Below are 22,192 nucleotides of genomic sequence, written 5' to 3'. Positions count from 1 at the left end.
TTGAGTTAAGGTATTTGGATGCATTTTTTGTTTAGTCTTCACAATAACCCTATGAAATAGATGATAATTATCTTTTTTTTTTTTTTTTTTTTTGAGACAGGGTCTCACTCCGTCACCCAGGCTGGAGTATAGTGGTACGATCTTGGCTCAAAGCAGCCTTGACCTCATGGCTCAGGCAATCCTCCCACCTCAGCCCAAGAAGCTGGGAGTACAGGTGTGTGCCACCACGTCCCATGAATTTCATTTTTTGTAGAGACAAAGTCTCACTATGTTGCCCAGGCTGGTCTCAAACTCCTGGGCTCAAGGGATCCTCTTGCCTTGGCCTCCAAGTGCTAGGATTCCAGGTGTGAGCCACCATGCCCAGACCCATCTCTGTCTTTTCAGATGAAGAAATGCTGAAGCTTAGAGCATTAAGCAACCCAGCCAGGGTCACACAGTTGATAAACAGTGGTGCCAGTCCCTTTACTGACATTAAAAGAATGGATACACCACGCCAGGAGGCCAACGGTAGGTTGCTGAAGCAATGAGGCCCTCTGACCATTTTTGAAAGCATTGTTGCCTCACAAATTCTGTGACGACATTGATACCAACCTAGCTGAGTCTTAACACCTCACTCCATTCTGGAGTTACAGCTTCTTAGTGTGTTTGAGGAAATCCAATCTCTCCCACTCCAGCCCGCCTACGCATGGAACATGGCTGCTATCTCTGTGTTCTGGAAACATGGCTCCAATCTTGCAATAACTCTACACAAGAGCTCCCAGGTGTGTTCACTGCCCCCAAATCAAGTACAGACTCCTAAGTAATAATCAGGACACACTATGATCTGACCTTCACCTCATCTCCTGTATTGGTCTGGAAAGAAAATAATTTATTCAATATTATGTCCTCACTCAAGGACTAAAGGATATAATAATAATTATTAACTGAGTTTATGCTGGCATTGAGCTAAGCTACTTGAATTCATTTTCCAACACACGGCATCCCAACATCCATCCAAGTCATAAGCCATTCCTTAAACATGGATTACACTGTCCCCTATGGCTGCTATGGTCATTAATTTATACCTCATTCTTCATAGTACAGGCATATCTCTGAGATATTGTGGGTTTGGTTCCACACTGCCATAATAAAGTGAGTCTTTTGGTTTCTCTGTGGTTGTAAGAGTTATGTTTACACTGTAGTCTATCAAGTATACAATAGCATATTTTTAAAAATGTACATACCTCAATTTAAAAATACTTTATTGCTAAAACATGCTATTTAATGATCATCTGAGCCTTCAGTTGTAATCTTTTCCTGGTAGAGGGCTTTGCCTTGATGTTGATGGCTGCTGACAGATCACAATGGTGGTTGCTGAAAGTTGGGAGTGGCTTTGGCAATTTCTTAAAATAAGATGACCATGAAGTTTGCCACATCAGCTGACTCTTGTGAAAGATTTTTATGCAGATTCTCTGTAGAATGCAGTGCTGTTTGATAGCATTTAAACTTCAGTAGAACTTCTTTCAAAATTGGAGTCAATTCTCTACTAACCTTGCTGTTTTATCAACTGTTTATATAATATTCCCAATCCTTTCTTGTTGTTTCAACAATGTTCACAGCATCTTCAGCAGTAGTTTCCATCTCAAGAAACCACTTTCTTTGCTCATCCATAAGAAGTAACTCTACACTCGTTCAAGTTTCATTATGAGATTGCAACAATTTGGTCATATCTTTTTTTTTGTTTTTTGAGACTGAGTCTTGCTCTGTTGCCCAGGCTGGAGTGCAGTGGCATGATCTCAGCTCACTGCAAGCTCCACCTCCCGGGTTCATGCCATTCTCCTGCCTCAGCCTCCCGGAATTTGGTCATATCTTCAAGCTCCACTTCCAATTCTAGTTCTCTTGCTATTTCCACCACATCTATAGTTACTTTTCTCCACGGAAGTCTTGAACCCCGGAAAGTCATCCATGAGAATTAGAATCAACTTCCTCCAATCTCCTGTTAATGTTGATATTTTGACCTTCTCCCATGAATCACTAATGTTCTTAATGGCATGTAGAAGGGTGAATCCTTTCCAGGATTTCAATTTTCCTTGCCCAGATCCATCAGAGGAATCACTATCTACGGCAGCTATAGCCTTTCGAAATTTATTTCTTAAATAATGACTTAAAAGTAGAAATTACTGGCCAGGCGCGGTGGCTCACGCCTGTAATCCCAGCACTTTGGGAGGCCGAGGCAGGCAGATCACAAGGCCAGGAGATCGAGACTGTCCTGGCTAACACAGTGAAACTCCGTCTCTACTAAAAATACAAAAAATTAGCTGGGCGTGGTGGCGGGTGCCTGTAGTCCCAGCCTCTCGGCAGGCTGAGGCGGGAGAATGGCGTGAACCTGGGAGGTAGAGCTTGCAGTGAGCTGAGATCACACCACTGCACTCCAGTCTGGGCAACAGAGTGAGACTCTGTCTTAAAAAAAAAATAAAAAGTAGAAATTACTCTTTGATCCATGGGCTGCAGAATGGATATTGTGTTAGCAGGCATGAAAACAACATTACTCTTGTACATCTCCGTTGAAGTACTTGGGTAACCAGGATGGATTATCAATGAGTAGTAATATTTTGAAAGGAATCTTTCTTTCTGAGCAGTAGGCCTCAACAGTGGAATTAAAATATTGAGTAAACCATGCTGTAAAAAGATGTGCTGCCATCAGGCTTTGTTGTTCCGTGGATAGAGCACAGGTAGAATAGATTTAGCATAATTCTTAAGGGCCCTAGGAGTTTTGAAATGATAAATGAGCACTGGTCTCCACCTTAAAGTCACCAGCTGTATTAGCCCCGAACACAAGAGTCAGCCTGTCCTTTGAAGCTTTGAAGCCAGGCATTGACTTCTCTCTAGTTAAGAAAGTCCTAGATGGCATATTCTCCCAATATAAGGCTGTATCATCTACATTGAAAATCTGTTGGCTGAGTGCGGTGGCTCATGTCTGTAATCCTAGCACTCTGGGAGGCCGAGGCGGGTGGATCACCTGAGGTCAGGAGTTCAAGATCAGCCTGGCCAACATCGAAACCCTGTCTCTACTAAAAATACAAAAAATTAGCTGGACATGGTGGTACATGCCTGTAATCTCAGCTACTTGGGAGTGAGCCGAGATCATGCCACTGCACTCCAGCCTGGGCTACAGAGTGAGCGAGACTCCATCTCAAAAAAAAAAAAAGAAAATCTGCTTAGTGGAGCCACCTTCAATGATCTTAGCAAGATCTTCTGGATAACCTGCTGCAGCTTCTAACATCAGCATTTGCTGCTTTGTTACAATCAGCACTTGCTGCTTCCCTATAATCAGGATTTGCTGCTTTACCTTGCACTGTTATGTTATGGAGATGGCTTCTTTCCTTAAACCTGATTAACCAATCTCTGCTAGCTTCCAACTTTTCTCCTTTAGCTTCTTCACCTCTCTCAGCCTTCACAGAATCAAAGAGAGTTAGGGCCTTCCCTTGGATTAGGCTTTGGTTTAAGGGAATGTTGTGGGTATTTTGTTCTTCTATCCAGTTCACTCAAACTTTCTCCATATTAGCAATATGGCTGTTTTGCTTTGTTAGTCATATGTTCACTGGAAGTAGCACTTTTAATTTCCTTCAAGAACTTTTCCTTTGCATTAATAACTTGGCTATTTGGCACAAGAGACCTAGCTTTAAGCCTACCTTAGCTTTCTTTTTTTTTTTTTTTGAGACGGAGTCTTGCTCTGTCACCCAGATTGGAGTGCAGTGGCCGGATCTCAGCTCACTGCAAGCTCCGCCTCCCGGGTTCACGCCATTCTCCTGCCTCAGCCTCCCGGGTAGCTGGCACTACAGGCGCCACCACCTCGCCCGGCTAGTTTTTTTTTTTTTTTTTTTTTTTTTTTTTGTAGTTTTTAGTAGAGACGGAGTTTCACCGTGTTAGCCAGGATGGTCTCGATCTCCTGACCTCGTGATCCGCCCGTCTCGGCCTCCCAAAGTGCTGGGATTACAGGCTTGAGCCACCGTGCCCGGCTACCTTAGCTTTCAATATGCCTTCCTTACTAAGGTTCATTTCTAGTTTTTGATTTAAAGTGAGAGACATGTGGCTCTTCCTTTCACTTGAATACTCAAAAGCTATCGTATGGTTACTAATTGGCTTCATTTCAATGCTGTTACATATCAGGGAATAGGGAGGCCCAAGAAGAGAGACATGGGGAAATGGCCAGTGAAGCAGTCAGAACATGCAATTATTAAATTTACTGACCCATAAGGGCGTGGTTCGTTGCAAGCTAAAACAATTACAATAGTAACGCCAAAGATCACTGATCACCTATCACCATAACACATATACTAATAATGAAAAAGTTTGAGATGCTTCAAGAATTACCAAAATGTGACACAGAGACATGAAGTGAGCAAATGCTTTTGGAAAAATGGAGCCAACAGACTTGTTCGCTATAGGGTGACCACCAGCTTTCAATTTGTAAAAATAAAAATGAGGTATGCTTTTATTTTATTGTAGTCTTGAATAAACCCCCTGATGCCAGGTACTACATTTTATATTCTTTATATAAAATGACAGCACCTAGGCCGGTGCCTTACATATAATAATCTCTTTTATAAATGTTTTTGTAATAAATATGCAAATATATCTTTTTCAAGATAACTTTTTTTTTTTTTTGAGATGGAGTCACCCAGGCTAGAGTGCAGTGACACAATCTCAGCTCACTGCAGCCTCTGCCTCCCAGGTTCAAGCAATTCTCCTGCCTCAGCCTCCCAAGTAGCTGGAATTACAAGTACCCATCACCACGCCCTGGCTAATTTTTGTATTTTTAATAGAGAAGGGGTTTCACTATGTTGTCCAGGCTGGTCTCAAACTCCCACCCTCAGGTGATATGGCTGCCTCAGCCTCCCAAAGTACTGGTATTACAGGAGTAAGCCACCACGCCTGGCCCAAGTACTAGAGAACTTTACATGGAGTGGAATTGAGGAGTCTTTAGTAAGAGGAAGAGACTGGTGGAAAGGAAGTTCTAATCTTTTCATTTAGTCATTGCACAGACATTTAGTGGATACTTATGTGCCAGACACTGTACTAGGCCTTAAAACAAGGACTCAGAAAAATAATCCCTACACTTTGAGGTATAGTTACATGAAATATGATAATCACTGCTACAGGTGCTTCAAAAACACCTAAAAAGAGGGCTGAGGGAGTCAGTGAGGTTTCCAGGAGGAGGCAAAGGCTTACGCTAAACCTGGAAGAAGGAATGTCAATGCCAGCTGAAAGGAGAGTGGGAGTGCAGGCTGGACAATAGAAGGGAGGCGAGAGAAAGACATCCAGCATTTACAGGACTGTAATCAGCTGAGAGCTGTTAGAACATGCAGCATGTATGTACAGGGTGAGAGGCAATCATGAATAAGTATACAAGAAAAGGTCTGATAAGGCTGCTCATGAATTTTGAGGGCATAATACGTACAGTGGTTTGGGCTCTGCCTCCCAACTCCCAAGAGTAGAGGGCAGTATAAACCAGGAGCTAAGAGAGTAGGTTCTGGAACGAGAGGACCTCAGTCAAAATCTTGGTTCTGCCATTTTCTAGCCGGGTGACTGGACTAATTACCTAATCCCTCTGGGTCTCCGTTTTCTCATCTGTAAAATGGGAATGATAGTCCTCTCCCCTTAACATTATTGTCACATCTAAATGACTGAAAACACTATGTGCATACAGAAAGAGCTCAATTTTTTTTTTTTTTTTTTGAGACGGAGTCTCGCTCTGTCACCCAGGCTGGAGTGCAGTGGCCGGATCTCAGCTCACTGCAAGCTCCGCCTCCCGGGTTTACGCCATTCTCCTGCCTCAGCCTCCCGAGTAGCTGGGACTACAGGCGCCCGCCACCTCGCCCGGCTAGTTTTTTGTATTTTTTAGTAGAGACGGGGTTTCACCGTATTAGCCAGGATGGTCTTGATCTCCTGACCTCGTGATCCGCCCGTCTCGGCCTCCCAAAGTGCTGGGATTACAGGCTTGAGCCACCGCACCCGGCCCAAGAGCTCAATTTTTAAAAAATGTTATTATTACTACTCTAAAGTTCTAAGATAAAAAGCAAAGACAGTAGGACAGTATTTCCTCAGCTCCATTTATATTGGAGAAAACACATGGGATCTAAGACTCAACAGCTTGCTTTGCATGAATTCTGCAGCCATGTTACCTGGATTCAAAGTTTAGCAAGGTAATTTGGAACAACCTAAAGAACCTCTCTGTGCCACAGTTTCCTCATCTGTAAAACAGGAATAGTAGTAGTGCCGGGTGTGGTGACTCATGCCTGTAATCCCAGCACTTTGAGAGGCCAAGGTGGGTGGATCACCTGAGGTCAGGAGTTCAAGACCAGCCTGACCAACATGGAGAAACCCCGTTTCTACTAAAAAATACAAAAAAATGGCTGGCTATTTTGGCAGGTGCCTGTAATCCCACCTACTTGGGAGGCTGAAGCAGGAGAATCGCTTGAACCCAGGAGGCAGAGGTTGCACCGTTGCACTCTAGCCTGGGCGACAAGAGTAAAACTCTGTCTCAAAACACACACACACACACACACACACACACACACACACGCACGGAGTATGGGGTTGTTATGAGGCTTAAATGACAAAACGCATGTAAAACACTCAGCACCACACCTCACATGTAGTTGAAAGAGTAAGGAGAGCAAATATATATATTGCATTTATTGTATGTGCCAGTCATTGTTTTAAATGTTTTTCACTCATTAACTGTAATTCTTCTTCTTCAAATGCATAATGGCACTAGCACCTGAAGGTAAGGGTTTCAACCTTTTTTTCTTCAATCTATGTAAAAAGATGATAATACTTTCCGCCTTTAGCTACTTACGTGAGAAGCAGGCTAATCAAAGTAAAAAACATTGTACACCCTTGGGAAGAGAGGGGTCACAAAAGCTGGATGGTGATCAGATTGCATCATCCCTGAAGTCCCCCTGGAAGCCCAGCCCATGTCCATCCTGCCTTGTGGGGAGGTCATTTACCTTCAGGGGCAGTGGTGTTTTCAGAATTTTCCCTGCCCTGGTCAGCGTGGTTGGCAACTGCACTCCCGCTCTTTGTCCTTCGAAGAACACTCAGAGCTCGATTTATTTTTTTAAAAGATCTGCTTCTAATAGTGGATCTCTCAAAGGGCCGTGCTGAGGAAAAGCAACAAGAGGAACAGTAGTTATGATTTAATAGAAATCATCATTTATGTAGATATCTGATAAAATATATATAATAAGACATTAACAGTGACTACCTCTAGGTGGTAGGATTGTAGAATTTGCTTACCTGTATTTTCTAAGTTTTCTACAGTGAAATATGTATGACGTGCTTAAAATCCTGCTTTTCTTTTCTGTTTCTGGGCTGAACTGAATACAATAGCACTTTTCTTGAACAGTATGGCTGAAAAATTACTGACACTGCAGGAGTGATGAATCATTAGGTCTAATTTCAGTCCCTTTCACCAAGTCAGATTACACACAGTTTAATGATCGGAGGTACTTGTGGTTTCATTTCACTTTGGAGAATTGGACATTGGGTTCCTGCCAAAACTGCCAGAATGATTTCCCCTTAAAAAACATTTCTAGAACTTTCCACAGTAAGTATTCCACAGAGAGCAATCCCAAGCCAAGGAACCCAATCCTGGACAACCACCCATTTGACTCACCCCTAGTTCGGTTGCTCCGTCCAGAGTCCACTGGGCTGACTGCTGGCTGCCCGTCCTCTGCCGAGGACACGTAGGCAGGGTTGTCTAGGCCAGGCTCGTCTGTCATTAAGGAGATGGTGGCAGCTGCAGAAACCTCTGGGGAGGGAGCCATGGCTGTGAGGCTTGCACAGCCATCTGGACAGCCATCTTGTGAGCGCCTCTTCCTGTCTTTGGTCAGGCCGTAGTGGGAGGCACCTTTACAGCTGTAACAGAACCAGTGGGGAGGTGAGGAAGAGCGTTGGCTCTGCTGCCATTCCTCAGTCAGACCTCTTCAAATACAATTGAAGAATGTATAATAGGCTTGTTGAACTTGGAATTTGATTTGCCTTCCCCTATATTCTCTCTTCCCTTTTCACACGTTGGTACTCAATACACATTTGCCAACCAAGTGAATTAATAATTTGAGATTTTTTTAAAAGATGCCCACTGCATTCTCTTAAAGCAATCTCTATATTGGCTCCTGGAATGCAAATTTATTCAGGTCGCCATGGTGTCTACATGACCAGGCTTTGAGGCTGGCAATGTTCAACTGTTTGGTAATTCCTGCTTGTTGGTGTTTATTTTGACCATGAAAGCCCTTAGTCACACTCTCACTCATTTCTTTTGGATTTTGTTCCCACAGCACTGAACGTAAATATAAAGCTCCTCCCAGATTCCATATTTAACCGTCCATGGAAACAGAATCACCCTCACCACAAAGCCACAGGAGTGAGTTCAGCATTGCTGTCCTCTAGCGGCAGCTTGGTGGCTTCCATTCTCTTTCTCTGGGCTGGTCTGGGAGGGCCTCCCTGGTGCTAGGGGCTCCCATGATCTGAAAAGTGTCATTCATCACCATGTTGTCTAGCATTAAGAGAGTAAAACAGCTTTTGTGGATTTTAGCAAAAACATATTTGTCTCTCCCCATTCACTGTCCATGCTATAAAAAAAATCCAAAAAATTCCACAAAAACCAAACTTTGTGAGAAAGGCAAGTTATTGGTGCAATAGAGAGAAGTTGAAAAAGAACATTCTTGAGGCTCAGGAGACCAGGGTTTGAGCTGATCTAGGTCCATATTTTGCCATGAACATGAACACTGCCACTGGGCAAGTCATTGCAGCTCACAGGCTAGGTTTTTATCAGGAAATGGTGATTTAACTATCTCACTGCACTGTCGGGAGGGTAGCTACAGGTAGCCACTCCAGTTTCCGTAGTTGTGAAGGCAGAAATCATATCATGAGCCCCTTTAAGAAGTGTCCATTTACATATAATGGATGTGTTAATTATAAATTATTATCAATTCATTACACAAAACCTTATATTATTGAACTATTTTAAATAGCCCTTTGAGATCCTACTTTAGGGACGCTTCATGTTTTTGAAAGTAGATGAAATCAAAGGTCAGTCTACAGTGATATGCACACATGATTTGTACTGTCCAGAGAGTCACAGAAATGGCAGGATGGAAGGTCCTATCATCTAGATCCAAATCCTTGCTCTGAAATTTACTTAGCTGGGTGATCTGGGGAAATTTTATTTAGCTGGCTAAACTTCCCAATTTGCATATACTTTCTGGATTGCTGTGAGGTTTGATTGACATTAAGTCTTATTCGGGGTTTAGTGCTTTTTGCCAAAAGTACTAGAATGAGAATTCATTAAAGTCGTCATGGTATCCACATGACTACAATCAGTTCTCGTGAGACTGTAGCTATTTCCATATTTGATCCATCCTAAGATGCTCTTTTCATGCTTTAACATGTCTAAAATCAGGATGCATGTGTGATTGATGGAGTTGTGAAGTTTCTATTGCCAGGTGGCACTCATGATGCAGATGCCACCATCCCAGCATGGCAAACCTAGTCACATGGGTACTCCTTATCACTTCCATTGAGTTGCCTACATGCTTGGTATTACACCATTGTGTGTCATTGCCATTTGAATGTAATGATTCAGTACTAAAACGAAAAGTTATAGAACACCTCAAAAACCGAACAATTGGATATTGATTAAGTACATCTTCATTGTCAGAAGCAGAATCATAATTCCATGTTTTCTTGCAAAGGGATAAGCAAAAGTTTTATATGCTTAGAAAGAAAGATGCACCCAAGGGAATTAAAAGTGCTGTTACATTTTGTTATTGAGAACATTCAAAAAGGATTGACTGTTTCGTGCCAAGCAACACAACCAAGGGCAGGAGAAGCTGCCAAATTCATCTGAATGGATTTCAAAGCCACAAGAGTCTAGTGTCACCAATCTATACATCATGGGGATATCTTTGGTGTTTGGGGATTATTTAACTAACGACACATTTTAAAATGTCATCTTCTTTGCTGTTACATGAACATGATATCTCTTATAGTCAGTGGCATCTTAGATTAGATGAAATGTGGTTTTAATATTAGTAGAAAAGGAGTTTGGTTATACAACCTTATGTCCTCATCTTCCAGATGAGAAAACAGGCCTCCAACTTACACTGCTAGTGCTTGTCCTCAGCTGGAAGAGTTCAATCTCTTGGCTTGAATTCGTGAGGTTTTACTGTACTGATTAGCTGCGTTGGCTTGAAATAGTTCTGCTTAAAAATAGTGAAGAGGTTGATCTGGGAAACTCAAAAATTGGTGAAACACTGTGTGATGGAAAAAATAAAAGCCAACTTGCATTTGAGCAGCTCCAGAGTAACAAATACTTGAATGAAACACTTCCGGGCAGGCTGGCAGTATTTGATTAGCAGTGCATGGAAAGCAAGTTCCTAGCTGGTCTGGAAACAGTCTTTTCTGAGGAGGCAGCAATGCTCTTGACCATGTGCCCTGCCAGAGTAGTAATGTTATTTTCCAGTTGGACAAATGACTGGAAAGGCACAAGCCATGGCTTTGTTAGGAGGACACAGTATGTCCTAGTAAAAGAAAGTGGCACCTTTCTCTGCTGCCCCATCAATGGAAGGTTAAGGTATTTTTAAAATATCTGAATCCCAAGATTATGCCATTAAGAAACCATTGCACTTTCAAATTCTTGGGGTTCTAAAGATAAGTTTTTGAGTCAAGGAAAGGAAAACCTCATAAAGTAGGTAAGTAGCCTTTCCTTTGGTCTCATATCACAGCTGTTCTTACAACAGCTGAGGAGGGTGCAGAGTCTTGATTTAGGTATTCAGACTCACATGTTTTGAGTAATAAAGGCTCTACTAACGCAACTCATACTGTGTAATGTTAGCTTTCTCCAGTCTCTTGGCTTAGCTTGAGCCAGAGACAGAGTGATCTATGAAGGTAGCAGCTTGTACTTACTAATTATCTCCTTTGTGGTGACTAATACTGGGGCAGCTTGATTTACAAGCATGAAAGAGGGAAGAAGTGGGGAAGAGCTGATTAGCATTGGCTAGGACAAGAACATACGGTGAACCTTGGGGTTGTGTTCAAAGCAAGCAGGATTTATGCTTCCTTTCAGTTGCTCTGAGCACTAAGTACTCTCAGGTGGTGAAGGGCGATGGCCATGAACTTGAAGGATGAATACAAGGAACACAGAAAACCCCTTTTCAACCAAACCACAAGCTTTGGATGTGCTGTTCATTCAAATGAGCAACTCTGAAAAATCAGTTTTCTTGGGAGATCCTGAGCTCTTTTGTCAAAGTGAGTAGAGGTAAATCTGTCTTAATATAAGAACGCTAATACTCAATGCCAGAAATTTTGTCTCTTTTGAGGTTGGAGGGGGGATAAGAAAAGAAAATGAATCTCCTTCCTGCAAAACTTCTAAGTCTGAGTTCACTGCTAATGAGAGTTGGAGACGAGACACAGGAGGGACCTCAGATGTGATTCACAGAGGTTCTGATAGGGTATCCTCTGCAAAGGTCACCCAACAGGGCAGCATGATCTGGGTTCCCATGAAGAGCTCCTTTCTGATGCTGAACTTACCCACTTATAATAGAATAAGTGTTGTTCACAAAGCGAGTTGATACTCATCATCATCATCCAGCCATACAACCTCCCTTTGATCTCTCCTACTTTCTGTAAATTCTTTCTCTCGGTTCACTGTTGCATTAGCAAACATTGAGGCAACTCTCACTTTGGGTTCATTAATTGCCCAGTCTGATCTGACTTCAAACAAGAGCTTGCAAATTCAAATGCTCGTCAGGTGAGACAACAAGGGAAGGAAGGCCATTGGGGACCATGGTGAGCAGTGCTGCTCAACTTAAGGACACAGTGGCTGCTCCACTCTTCTCTGTTAAAAAGGCTAGCCCAGTGGCCCCCAAAAAATATGGAAGCAGAAAGCTAGTTTTCAATGTAAAATCTCTTGATTTTTTAAATGGTAGCAACACATTCGAAAATCTTAAATACACTGTGTGGTCCAAACAAAACACATCTACAAGTCAGCTCTAGCTCCAGAGTTGGCACATTCTAATCTCTGGTAATAAAAAAAAACTGCCAACGTGAGTAGATGGGAACCATTTTTCTTTTCTTAGTCCTCCAGAAAGCAACACTACCCTCTCCTCTTTCTCCAGTCTTCCTCCCTACCCACTATTTATGTGTGTGTGTGTGTGTGTGTGTGTGCAGAGGGGAGATGACCCCTAAAGGGGGCTTTCCTATAATTATGTGCCCTGGCCCCATTTCTGATCCAAGTCCAAAAATGAGACTAATTTTTCAACTGTATTTCTTTCACTCATGAGAGCACTAATGGCTGGCCCACAGATATTATTTAATGAGAAAGGGAGACACTCAGTCCTAATGTATGTATTCTTTCTTTCACGCAGAGAGAATCAAGATTAGGGAACTCGGTAGGGAAGTGAGTCTCCTTGCCAACAGCTGGGTTTTAGGCCTTAGCTGCTCCACTGAATGGGATGAGTGATTCTGAAACTTTGCCCAAGGTGGGGTTCCTGGAGCCAGGCGGGGAGACTGTGCTGCCAGAAAGGAGATGGTCACTGGGAGACTGAAATGGGCTCTCCCCGAGCAATCTGGTGAGTATGGGCCTCAGTAATGTGTGCTCAGCCCCTAACTCCATCTCCATGGCCAAACCCTGGCGCTGGTCCTCCTGACACCCCATCTCCATGGCTTTGCAACCAACCCCGGCCTATCCCTCTGCCCCTGGTCTAGCCCTCCATCCTCTACTGCATCCTAACCATATCAACAATTTTTTTTTTAACTCAAAAACTGCCCAGGGAAATGTTCCCATCGCTTCAGGATTGAGTCCCAACTCTGTATGCTGACATTCGGGCCTTCCCTGATCCATATTATCGATCATGGTCTCTTGCCTACAAATCTATGGCAGCCCAGAAGACAGCCTGGCAGAAGACAGCTCATATCTATTGATCTTTTTAAATGTACTATGCTTCAAGGATGTGGTCTCATTTAAGCCTCCCACTTGTCCTATTAGTTATACCACCTAAATTCACAGATGAATATATGGACACTAGAAGGGAGAAATGTCTTGTCCAAGTTCAGAGTGGAGCTAGACTCTGAAGCCAGGCTGTGGATTCCATGCTTTCTCACCTTACATGGCTTCCTTGGTCCCTAGACTCATATCAAACTACTCTTTCCATGTCATTACTTAGATGTCTAACGGTCAGCTCAAACTTAACAGTTTCATCCTCCTTGCCAAACCAACTCTTCCCACGTGTTCCCGTGTTATTAAATAGCTCCTTATCTGTCATTCAGGCCAAAAATCTCAGACTCATCCTTGATTTCTTTCTTTCTCTAGATAGCTGAAATACAATCCAGCATGAAATATTCAGAATCCTACTACTTTTCATCATGGCCACTGCCACCATACTGGTCCAAGCCAGTATCAGTAATCAGTGCCTGGATTATCCCAACAGTCTCCCAAGAGGGGTCTTGCTTCCACACTTGTGTTGCCTGCCCATCTATTCTCAACAGAGCAGCCATGGTGATCTTTTCATAATGGCTCTCCACTTTACTAATGCATAAGGTCCTTATAACGGTCTATAGGGCCCTATATTTTCTGTCTGTTGTGACTTCTGGCTTCCTCTCCATCCCTTGCTCATACAGCCCTCCTGCTAGTCCTCAAACTTGCCCACCATGTTCCTACTTCTTCAGGGTCTCTGTACTTTGCTGCTGCCCCTGCTGCCTCAGATATGCCTTCCCCAGATTCCCATCCAGTTTGTTCCTGCATCTCCTTCAGGCCTCTGATTAAAATCCCTCTTCTCTGACCACCTGATTTAAACAGCGGCTTTTTTTCTGATACATCCTACCTCTGCTTATATTCTCTCTATGGAATGCAAGCTCCAAAGGGCAGAGATTTAGGTTCTGCTTTGTTAATTGTTTCATCTCCAGTGCCAAAGACAATGACTGGCATATAGAAGGTGCTCAGTATATTACTTTTAAATGAAAAAATGACTTTTGCTAATAAAAGAGCATGTTCCTAAACCATGGGGTTGTATTAGTCCACTTTTACGCCAATAAAGACATACCCAAGACTGGGTAATTTATAAAGAAAAAGAGGTTTAATGGACTCATAGTCCCACCTGGCTGGGGAGGCCTCACAATCATGGTGGAAGGCAAGGAGGAGACAGTGACATCTCACATGGCGGCAGGCAAGAGGGATTGTGTGCGGGAACTCGCCTTTATAAAACCATCAGATCTTGTGAGACTTATTCTCTACCATGATTCAGTGATCTCCACCTGGGTTCCTCCCATAACATGTGGGAATCAGGGGAGCGATAATTCAACACGAGATGTGGGTGAGGACACGGTCAAATCATATCAGGGTGAATTATCTAAACTGGCTATCTACACTAATCAGATGACTCAGTCAGGTCATCTGTGTTTCTGCCCAGGGAAAGTACCCCCCTTGGACTATCGGGTCTCAGTGTAAAGATCACACCATCTCAGTACTCAGGCTTTTCAAGCTAAGGGCCCTGAACCATGAACAAGGCATAGAACTATATGTTTAATGAGTTTTGGGATATTGACCTCAAGAGAACATTTAACTGACCAATTAGGCTAAACATTTTAATTTTAAAAATTATTTAATTGAGGGACAATATTTTAAAACCTAAATATCCCATCCAAACAACATATTTAATGAATCTAAATCCAAATGCAGCAATATTTCCTATACCAGAAAACTATGATTCAAGGATATTTCACAGAGAGATGGAAATTAACTGCTTGGGGGAAAAAAAGTCTAGTTCCACAATTACACCAATAGAACCAAACTTTGAAAATGTAGGAACTCTCTCTCCAGGACTGAGATGGCTTCCTCATATTAGTGCCTGAGAAGTGTTGGCTCATGGAGTCCCACATCATTTATGGCAGCCAGTCAAGACATACCAGCTCTGCCTTGGCCAACTGGTTAGCTGCCGGCAAGTTGTGGCCACAGAGCTACATAGTAAACATTTCTTGAATTGATCTGAGCAACCATCACCCTTTTGGTGTTCTGTTGATTGAAATTACTGCATTGGGAATTGTGGGATTCACTCACACCGCGCTGATAATGCATAATTACTTGTGGTCGATTGTGATACCAATACTAGTCTCTCTTTTCTCCTAGCAAGCTCATGATTTCCCTTTCCATTTCCTTGCACTTCAATTTAAGCCCAATGAAAAAACAATGACAAGAAGGAAAGACCAACTTAAGAAACTGATCTTTTTTTCGTGTATTTCCCTGGTAATTTTGATATGATTTTATTTGCTTTGAGTTTAAGAAGCATTATGCATATAATACAACTGAAGGGTAATGACCATAACCTTCCTTTGATGGTTTATGCTGCTACAGTGGGTTTTTAATCATAATGTTGAAATACAGTTTTCAATAAACACTCATGGGAGCGTCTTCTAAGAAAGATGGCACAGTACAGAGGAAAAAACACATGCTTTCACTTTTTAAGCATCTGGATGTGAATCCTAGGTCTGCCTTATGGAAGGGCCTCCTAAGAAGGCAACTCTACTGCCTCTGCAACTCTGGACAAGTTCCTTAATTCCTCTGAGCCTTGTTTCTCATACATAAAATGGGCACAATGGTTATTTACCATGAGGTTTAAAGGTTCACACAAAAGGCTGAGTATGGTGGCTCACACTTATAATCCCAGAGCTTTGATAGGCTGGGATGGAAAGATCACTTGAAGCCAGGAGTTAAGAGACCCATAGCAGGACCCATATTCTACAAAACAATTTAAAAAATTAGCTGGGCATGGTGATACATGCATGTAGTGTCAGCTACTCAGGAGGCGGAGGCAGGAGTACTGCTTGAGCCCAGAAGTTCAAGCCTGCAGTAGGCCATGATTGGGCCACTGCACTCCAGCCTGGACAATAGAGCAACGCCCTATCTATCTCTTTTTAAAAAAGAATCATGCAAAATGCTGAACAGTACCTGTAATATATAGTAACTCAGTAACCAGTAACTAGCATAATTATTGTCTAACATCAAGGCATAATGTTAGACACTGTGGATGCAAAGAAAATGACAGTGTATGCACTTGGTTCATGAAAACAGAAAAACATGCCACATTATCAGAGAGAGAGAGGGAGGTAAGAGCCAAGTGTCAGGAGAGCTCAGAGGAAGGGGCTTGGGGTAATTGGAGAAGGCTTCTTAGAAGAGATGAAATCTGAGCTGAGTCTAGAAAAATGAGTGACATTGATCTAGCAAACTAGGTATGAATGGTATATTCAAAAGCTCCAAGGATGCAGGTGCATGGCAGGTGCCAGGAATGGTAGATTCAGGGCAGGCTTTGTCCTATGTGACACAAATGGGGAAAGAACAGACCTGAAGTGAGATCCAAGAGGAGCAGCATGTTGGTGGTGGTGCTGGGGATAAAACCCAGGACACCTGATGGCCAGTCCATCTACCTACTTCTGGGATTCAGTAAGCCTAAACCATGCCCGTGGGGTAAGAGACAAGTGGGCATTGCCAAGTCTGATGCCAAGACAGGAGAGGGGAGGAGGTTTCAGGAGGAACAAAGTTGACAACAGAGGGCTCAAAGTCAGCTCATTGCAGAGACTCCCTGACCATCAATCCAAAGTGAACTGCTGCCCCTGCCTGCCAGTCACCCTCTTTGGAAATTATATTGTTGGTTTGTTCTCCCAACAGAATATAGATAGCTTCCATGGGAGTAAACATCCTGCTTTTCTTGCTCACCACTAAATCATCAGCATTATGCAAAGAGCATTGGTGGACAGGGTCTGGTGGGGTGGGGGTGGTTGAGTGTGCTAAAGGAGCCTGAGAGATTCTAAAAGCAGTGAATTGTTTTCTTACTCCTTTTATTAGAGTCTGTTTATGCTTCTGATTATGTTAGCCTAGATATGTTTTAATAGTTATGGGCCACCTTGATCCTTTTTTTTTGAAAGGAAGCAGATATATAGTTTAAATATATGATAACTAATTATATCATGACTCCTTTAATGAAAAGCACTATAAATCTTTACTGTGTGAGACAAAAATAAATGCATCAGTCAGTGCCTTCCAAAACAGTTCCACTTGCGCTCCCTGAGCCCACCCTCGAATAGGTCCTATCCCTGCCAATTGAGTCCTGATCATGCTACTTGGAGGACACTCAACTAACAATAATACAACTTCTATTCATAGGATTCCTCTAGTCCTCAGGCATCCTGGTCCTCAGCACAGACCTCCTGTAAGAAACTTTCTGAGTTCAGTTTGGGTAATTATGTTCTACATGTCACCTCAACTCACCGTACCTGCATCTTCTTAAATAATAGCTCTTCGGCCTAAAGACATTAGGTAAAGTCATTCTTCCTTGTTTGGATTACTTTTTCTCCCCCTCTAAGTTAAAACCCATGTTGCCTGGCACTGAATTATATGGCCACTTACATAGCTACCAGAAACTGTACATGGAAAAAAGTCATGAGCAGTTTTGTGTAGTCAGAAGTGAAGTGAATGTCAGTTGAAAAGTAAAAGAGGTCATCAGCTGGGCACGTCCACCATCTGGTAGTCAGTGTAGATCCGAGTATGAACTTGAGGCTGAATGGCCCTCGCCTCAGAGGACGGATGAATTTCTGACACCACTTACCACCAACCACACACGGCTTCCCCTCATTAGCCCCTTTCTTCTGCCTCCAAACTGCTGGGAAAATGTCCCTAGTCCTTCCAACCACCCCGATTTCATTTGCTAATGAACACCAGACAGGAAAAATTCAAAACAAGCTGGAACTCGATGTGAAATGCAGGCCACCATCATGGGCACCTGAAATCCGTCTTGGCTTGTCAGGGTGGGGCCAGGAGAGGCGTGGTGTGCCCTCAAGGTAGAGTCTGCTCAGGCGACAAATGGTCCAATCCCAACCTAAGCAAGCACATTGACTTGGTTTACCAAAGATGCTGACATGTTCCTATGGCATGGATCGCCTGGTGCTGAACAGGCATGAGACACACTGGCCAGTCTCTGCACAGTTCCAATTTCAGGGTGGGAGGGAGGCAGGGAAGAAGTAGACATTCTTCCATTTAATGACTCTCCTTTAATGCCGATGTTTTTCCTATTGGTTTACAGAGTTAGTGTCTGTAAGAATCTGTGGCTGCATCTTTTTATCCTTCAAATCTCACTCACAAATTAATAGTAACATAATTACAACCAACACTTATAGTGCCCTCACTAGAGACCACATACTGTTTTACATGCTTCCTATTAACCCATTCAATCCTCACATTAACCCTATGAGGAGGGTCGTATGATACCCCCACTTTACTGATTAGAAATTAAGGCACAGAAAGATAAATTTTCCAAAAGTCACACAGCTGGTAAGTGGAAGGGCTAGGATTTAAACTGAAGGCAGACAGAACTTTAATTGAAGTGTGCACCTTAGGACTGTAATGTGCCATGCGCCCTGGTGGCTGATTATTTGGGGGGCGACTGTAATATGGGACGTAGGGGAAAGCTTGGAAAATTAGAAGCATGCTTATAATTAGAATTATATTCTTTATAGATCTATAAATGCCAGCTACTGAGTAACTGCCATGAAGAATACGAATGGCACAGGCTGGCAAACGAGTCTGTCATAATGGGGTTGGCATCTTCAGCCTGCAGTTGACAGGCAGAAGCGGTGAGCGTCACACTGCTGGGTCTCTGTCCTGCCTTGTCATCAGGGCCATTTGTCAGTGCCACATGCCTCATAGGTCAGTGTATGGGGGATGTGGTTGCAGTGGTCCCCACATGCCCTCAGGCTGGCTGTCTCACTGCCCCTCTTCCTCTCCAAACATAATTAGCTCCGAGCACAGGCAGCAAGCATCGTAGAAAAAGAGGCCTAAAAGGATCTTGTCTGGGTGTGCGGGAGCCTCCAGGTGATTTATTTCATCCTTTTCTAGAGAAAGCACCTTAGTCCAGGCACTCATATATATTCATATTCATGATCTGACACACATAGCATTTGAGGTGGAAACAGGAGGCCGACTTACCCATCCCCCATTGGGTGGGGAGGTGCCCTTTCTCTCCTGTTAATAACAGCAGTCCTAACAGTAACCACCTGAGCTATCATCTGTTCAGTTTTGTTCAGTTTTTTTTTTTTTTTTTTTTTTAAATCACAAGGCATGGTACCAGGACTTATTTCATTAAAACATCCCCCCACTGGGGAAAATGAAGCTCAAAGAGGTTAAGTAATTTATCCAAGCTGACAAAACATTAAAGCAAAAGAGCTGAAAGAGTAGCTTTGTGTGGGATCTTGTTGATTTAAGCCCTGTGTCTGTCAAGATATCTGACACACTTTGACACACACACACACACTTGCATGTGCATACACTCCTTAACAGGTGTCAGGCTGTTCTGAGCACTCTACCCTTTACTCATTTAATCCTCACAACAACCTCATGAGATGGGCAGGATTATTATCCCCAGTTTGCAAACACGGGAACTTAATACAAAGATTCACTTGCCCAGGTTTGCACAGTTTGCATCTAGGGTGACCAACAATCTCAGTTTGCCCAGGGCTGAGGGGTTCTTGAGATGTGGGATTTTCAGCTTTAACACTGGTCAGCCTAAGGCAAACCAGATGTGCTGGTAGTCACCCAGCACAGAGACAGAATTTAAAGTCAATAGCTGTGAATGCTCATAACCATGACATATACTGCATCTTTTTCCTTTGCGTATATTTTGTCCCCACATTTAGTAGAAACAGAAGCTAGTTTTGAGGGGCTTTGTGGTTTCAGGTACCTCCCAGTGTGTGATCATCTGATGCTAAGATGGGGGTCCAGAATGTCATCCCCAAACTGCTGCTGAAGCACGGTCTCTCACAGCAACCCCTGCGGGTCCAAACCTACGCAATTGCAGGGCTTCCCAGGGACTGAAAGAACTGATTCCATTGTTTAGTTTAGGAAGAGCTGAGCTGATAGCCTGGAGTGCCTGATGAATACCAGTGCTGCTCCCTGGGGTGACACCTCAGAATTCCAAAGCCACAACCAGATGTGGAGTTGACAGTAGTTAATGAGGGATGGTCGAGGGCTTGGGCACAGTCTACATGCCAGGTCAATTCTTCAGAGACGCCAGAATCGTTTATTCATTCTGTGAGTCTCTGGCATCTTTGGGGTCACCGAGTTCTTTTCCTCCACACTTTGGGGAAGGGGAGCAGGCAATTCCCATGTGACAGATGATTTGAGTTTTCCGTTATCTATCCATGGATTCGAGTGTGTATGTGATGGGGTGAGGGTCAGGTTCTTTTTAGTTAACTTTTGGTCCCTGCAATTCTTGGTTCAAAATTATTCTATTTACTTTTGGCTGGGCACGGAGGCTAATGCCTGCAATCCCAACACTTTGGGAGGCTAAGGTGGGCAGATCACTTGAAGTCAGGAGTTGGAGACCAGCCTGGCCAACATGGTGAAACCCCGTCTCTACTAAAAATACAAAACTTAGTCGGGCGCGGTGGTGAGTGCCTGTCATCCCAGCTACTTGGGAGGCTGAGGCAGGAGAATCACTTGAACCTGGGAAACGGAGGCTGCAGTGAGTCAAGATTGTGCCACTGCACTCCAGCCTGGGCAATGGTTCGCTACTCCGTCTCAAAAACAAAAAAAAGAAACCCTAAATTATTCTATTTACTTTTAAAACACTTGGAGACAACCAAAGTCTAGCTTTTCGTTTTCAGGAAACTGGGCTATGGATCAATGGTGCTTTCTATTTCAGGACTGACTAGGAAGTGTTTTTAGAATAACTGGAAAGGGTGGGTTTTGTGGTGGTGAGGGTTTCTAGAAGTCAGAACTGACTGCCCAGTGAGGTTTTATGATCAGTTTCGAAAGCAGCCTAGGTTTTCAGCTGCCTGTGATGAGCTCTTTTTGAGTCCTCGAGTTTTTGTGAAGTCTTTGCAACCCCAGGGGCTGTGCAGAGGTTTTCAGAGCTTGATATGGAGATGGAGGAGTGGGGGAAGGTGAAAATCATTCCCAGACATTTAAAAACATTTCCTCCATTCCTCAAAGTGCATTCCATCGCATTCTCAGGATAACCAGGATATGTCCAAATTTGTCCAAGCCCCTTCTGGGCTGGTTGTCACAGGCCCTCCTGGATGTGCTGTATGACACTCAGTGGAAAATTGTGTTCTTCCTTGCTCTGTGTTTGGAAATGTGTCATGCAAAGACAGCTGCTTCCTCATACCAAATATTTTTACATGAAACAAAAATCCTATTTTTCCACCCATTTTCTGTATTTGCTAAATGAGCTTCCTCTTCCCTCCCAATGTATTTAAAAGAAACAACCTTACTCCTTCTATAAAACATATTTACCCAAAATTGTGTTAAGCAAATGAAGGGGGAACAGAGTGAATGCTTTTCCTGTTTGCAGGAAATGCTATTATATTAAAATACTTATTGGATAACTGAAAGCTCTTCTTCTATCACTCTTGGGCCAGGCCTACTCTTTGATTACTGCTCTGCTGGATTCCTCTGTCCCCCAGGCTGGAGTGCAGTGGCATCATCATTGTTTACCACAGCCTCAACCTCCTGGGCTCAAGGGATCCTCCCTCCTCAGTCTCCTGAGTAGCTAGGACTACAGGTGTATACCATCACAACTGGCTAACTTTTTCATTAATTTTTTGTAGAGACTATGTTGCCCAGGCTGGTCTTGAATTTCTAGTACAAACAATCCTTCCATCTCAATCTCCTAACTAGCTGGACTACCAGTGAGACTCACCACATCCAACTCTGCTCAGTTCTTTTTGTTTGGCAGACAAGGCTTCTTGGGCTAGACAAGGCTTTTTGCAGTCAGACACATTGACAAACTGTCCCTCTTCACATCAAACTCATTTCTACCACAGGTCTTTGTCCAATCTGTCTTCTCCCCTGGAGTGGCCACCACTCAAACAAATCCTACTCATTTTTCCTAAGGCCTGCCTCTCATCTCACTTTCTCCACTGATGCTTCATAGTGATCTCTCCCCTCTCAATGCATTCATTTATTCCACAAATATTGAAGTGATTACTAAAGTCTACCAAATGTAAGGCACCAGGCTTGGTGCTCCTATGACTCTATGCCTGTTAGCAATCCAACACAGAAATAAAGCAGACAGGCAAACAAGTCCAATATGTCTATACTTGCTTAGTGCTGGGACCTTAGGGTTTTATTACATATTGACACAGAGAGTTGCATGGATGTTGG

At 43.2% G+C, this 22,192-nt stretch overlaps 1 protein-coding gene across 6 annotated transcripts in view; it reads right to left on the bottom strand.

Moving 5' to 3' along the window:
- The window catches only part of LNX1 (ligand of numb-protein X 1), a 182,605-nt gene that overhangs the window by 42,246 nt on the left and 118,167 nt on the right, over positions 1-22,192 (bottom strand). For all 6 annotated transcript variants that reach the window (XM_033214660.1, XM_033214659.1, XM_033214658.1 and 3 more), the window contains 2 exons: positions 7,661-7,902; positions 6,993-7,145 (listed from right to left, as the gene is read on the bottom strand). In XM_033214660.1, the coding sequence (XP_033070551.1) occupies positions 6,993-7,145; positions 7,661-7,902 (395 nt within the window). The remainder of the gene's footprint in view (positions 1-6,992; positions 7,146-7,660; positions 7,903-22,192) is intronic.

Source organism: Trachypithecus francoisi, unplaced genomic scaffold, assembly GCF_009764315.1.
Source record: "Trachypithecus francoisi isolate TF-2019V2 unplaced genomic scaffold, Tfra_2.0 Lachesis_group1, whole genome shotgun sequence".
NCBI lineage: Eukaryota > Metazoa > Chordata > Mammalia > Primates > Cercopithecidae > Trachypithecus > Trachypithecus francoisi.
The sequence above is the reverse complement of the archived record's forward strand: the minus strand, read 5'-3'. Positions and strand labels throughout refer to the sequence as shown.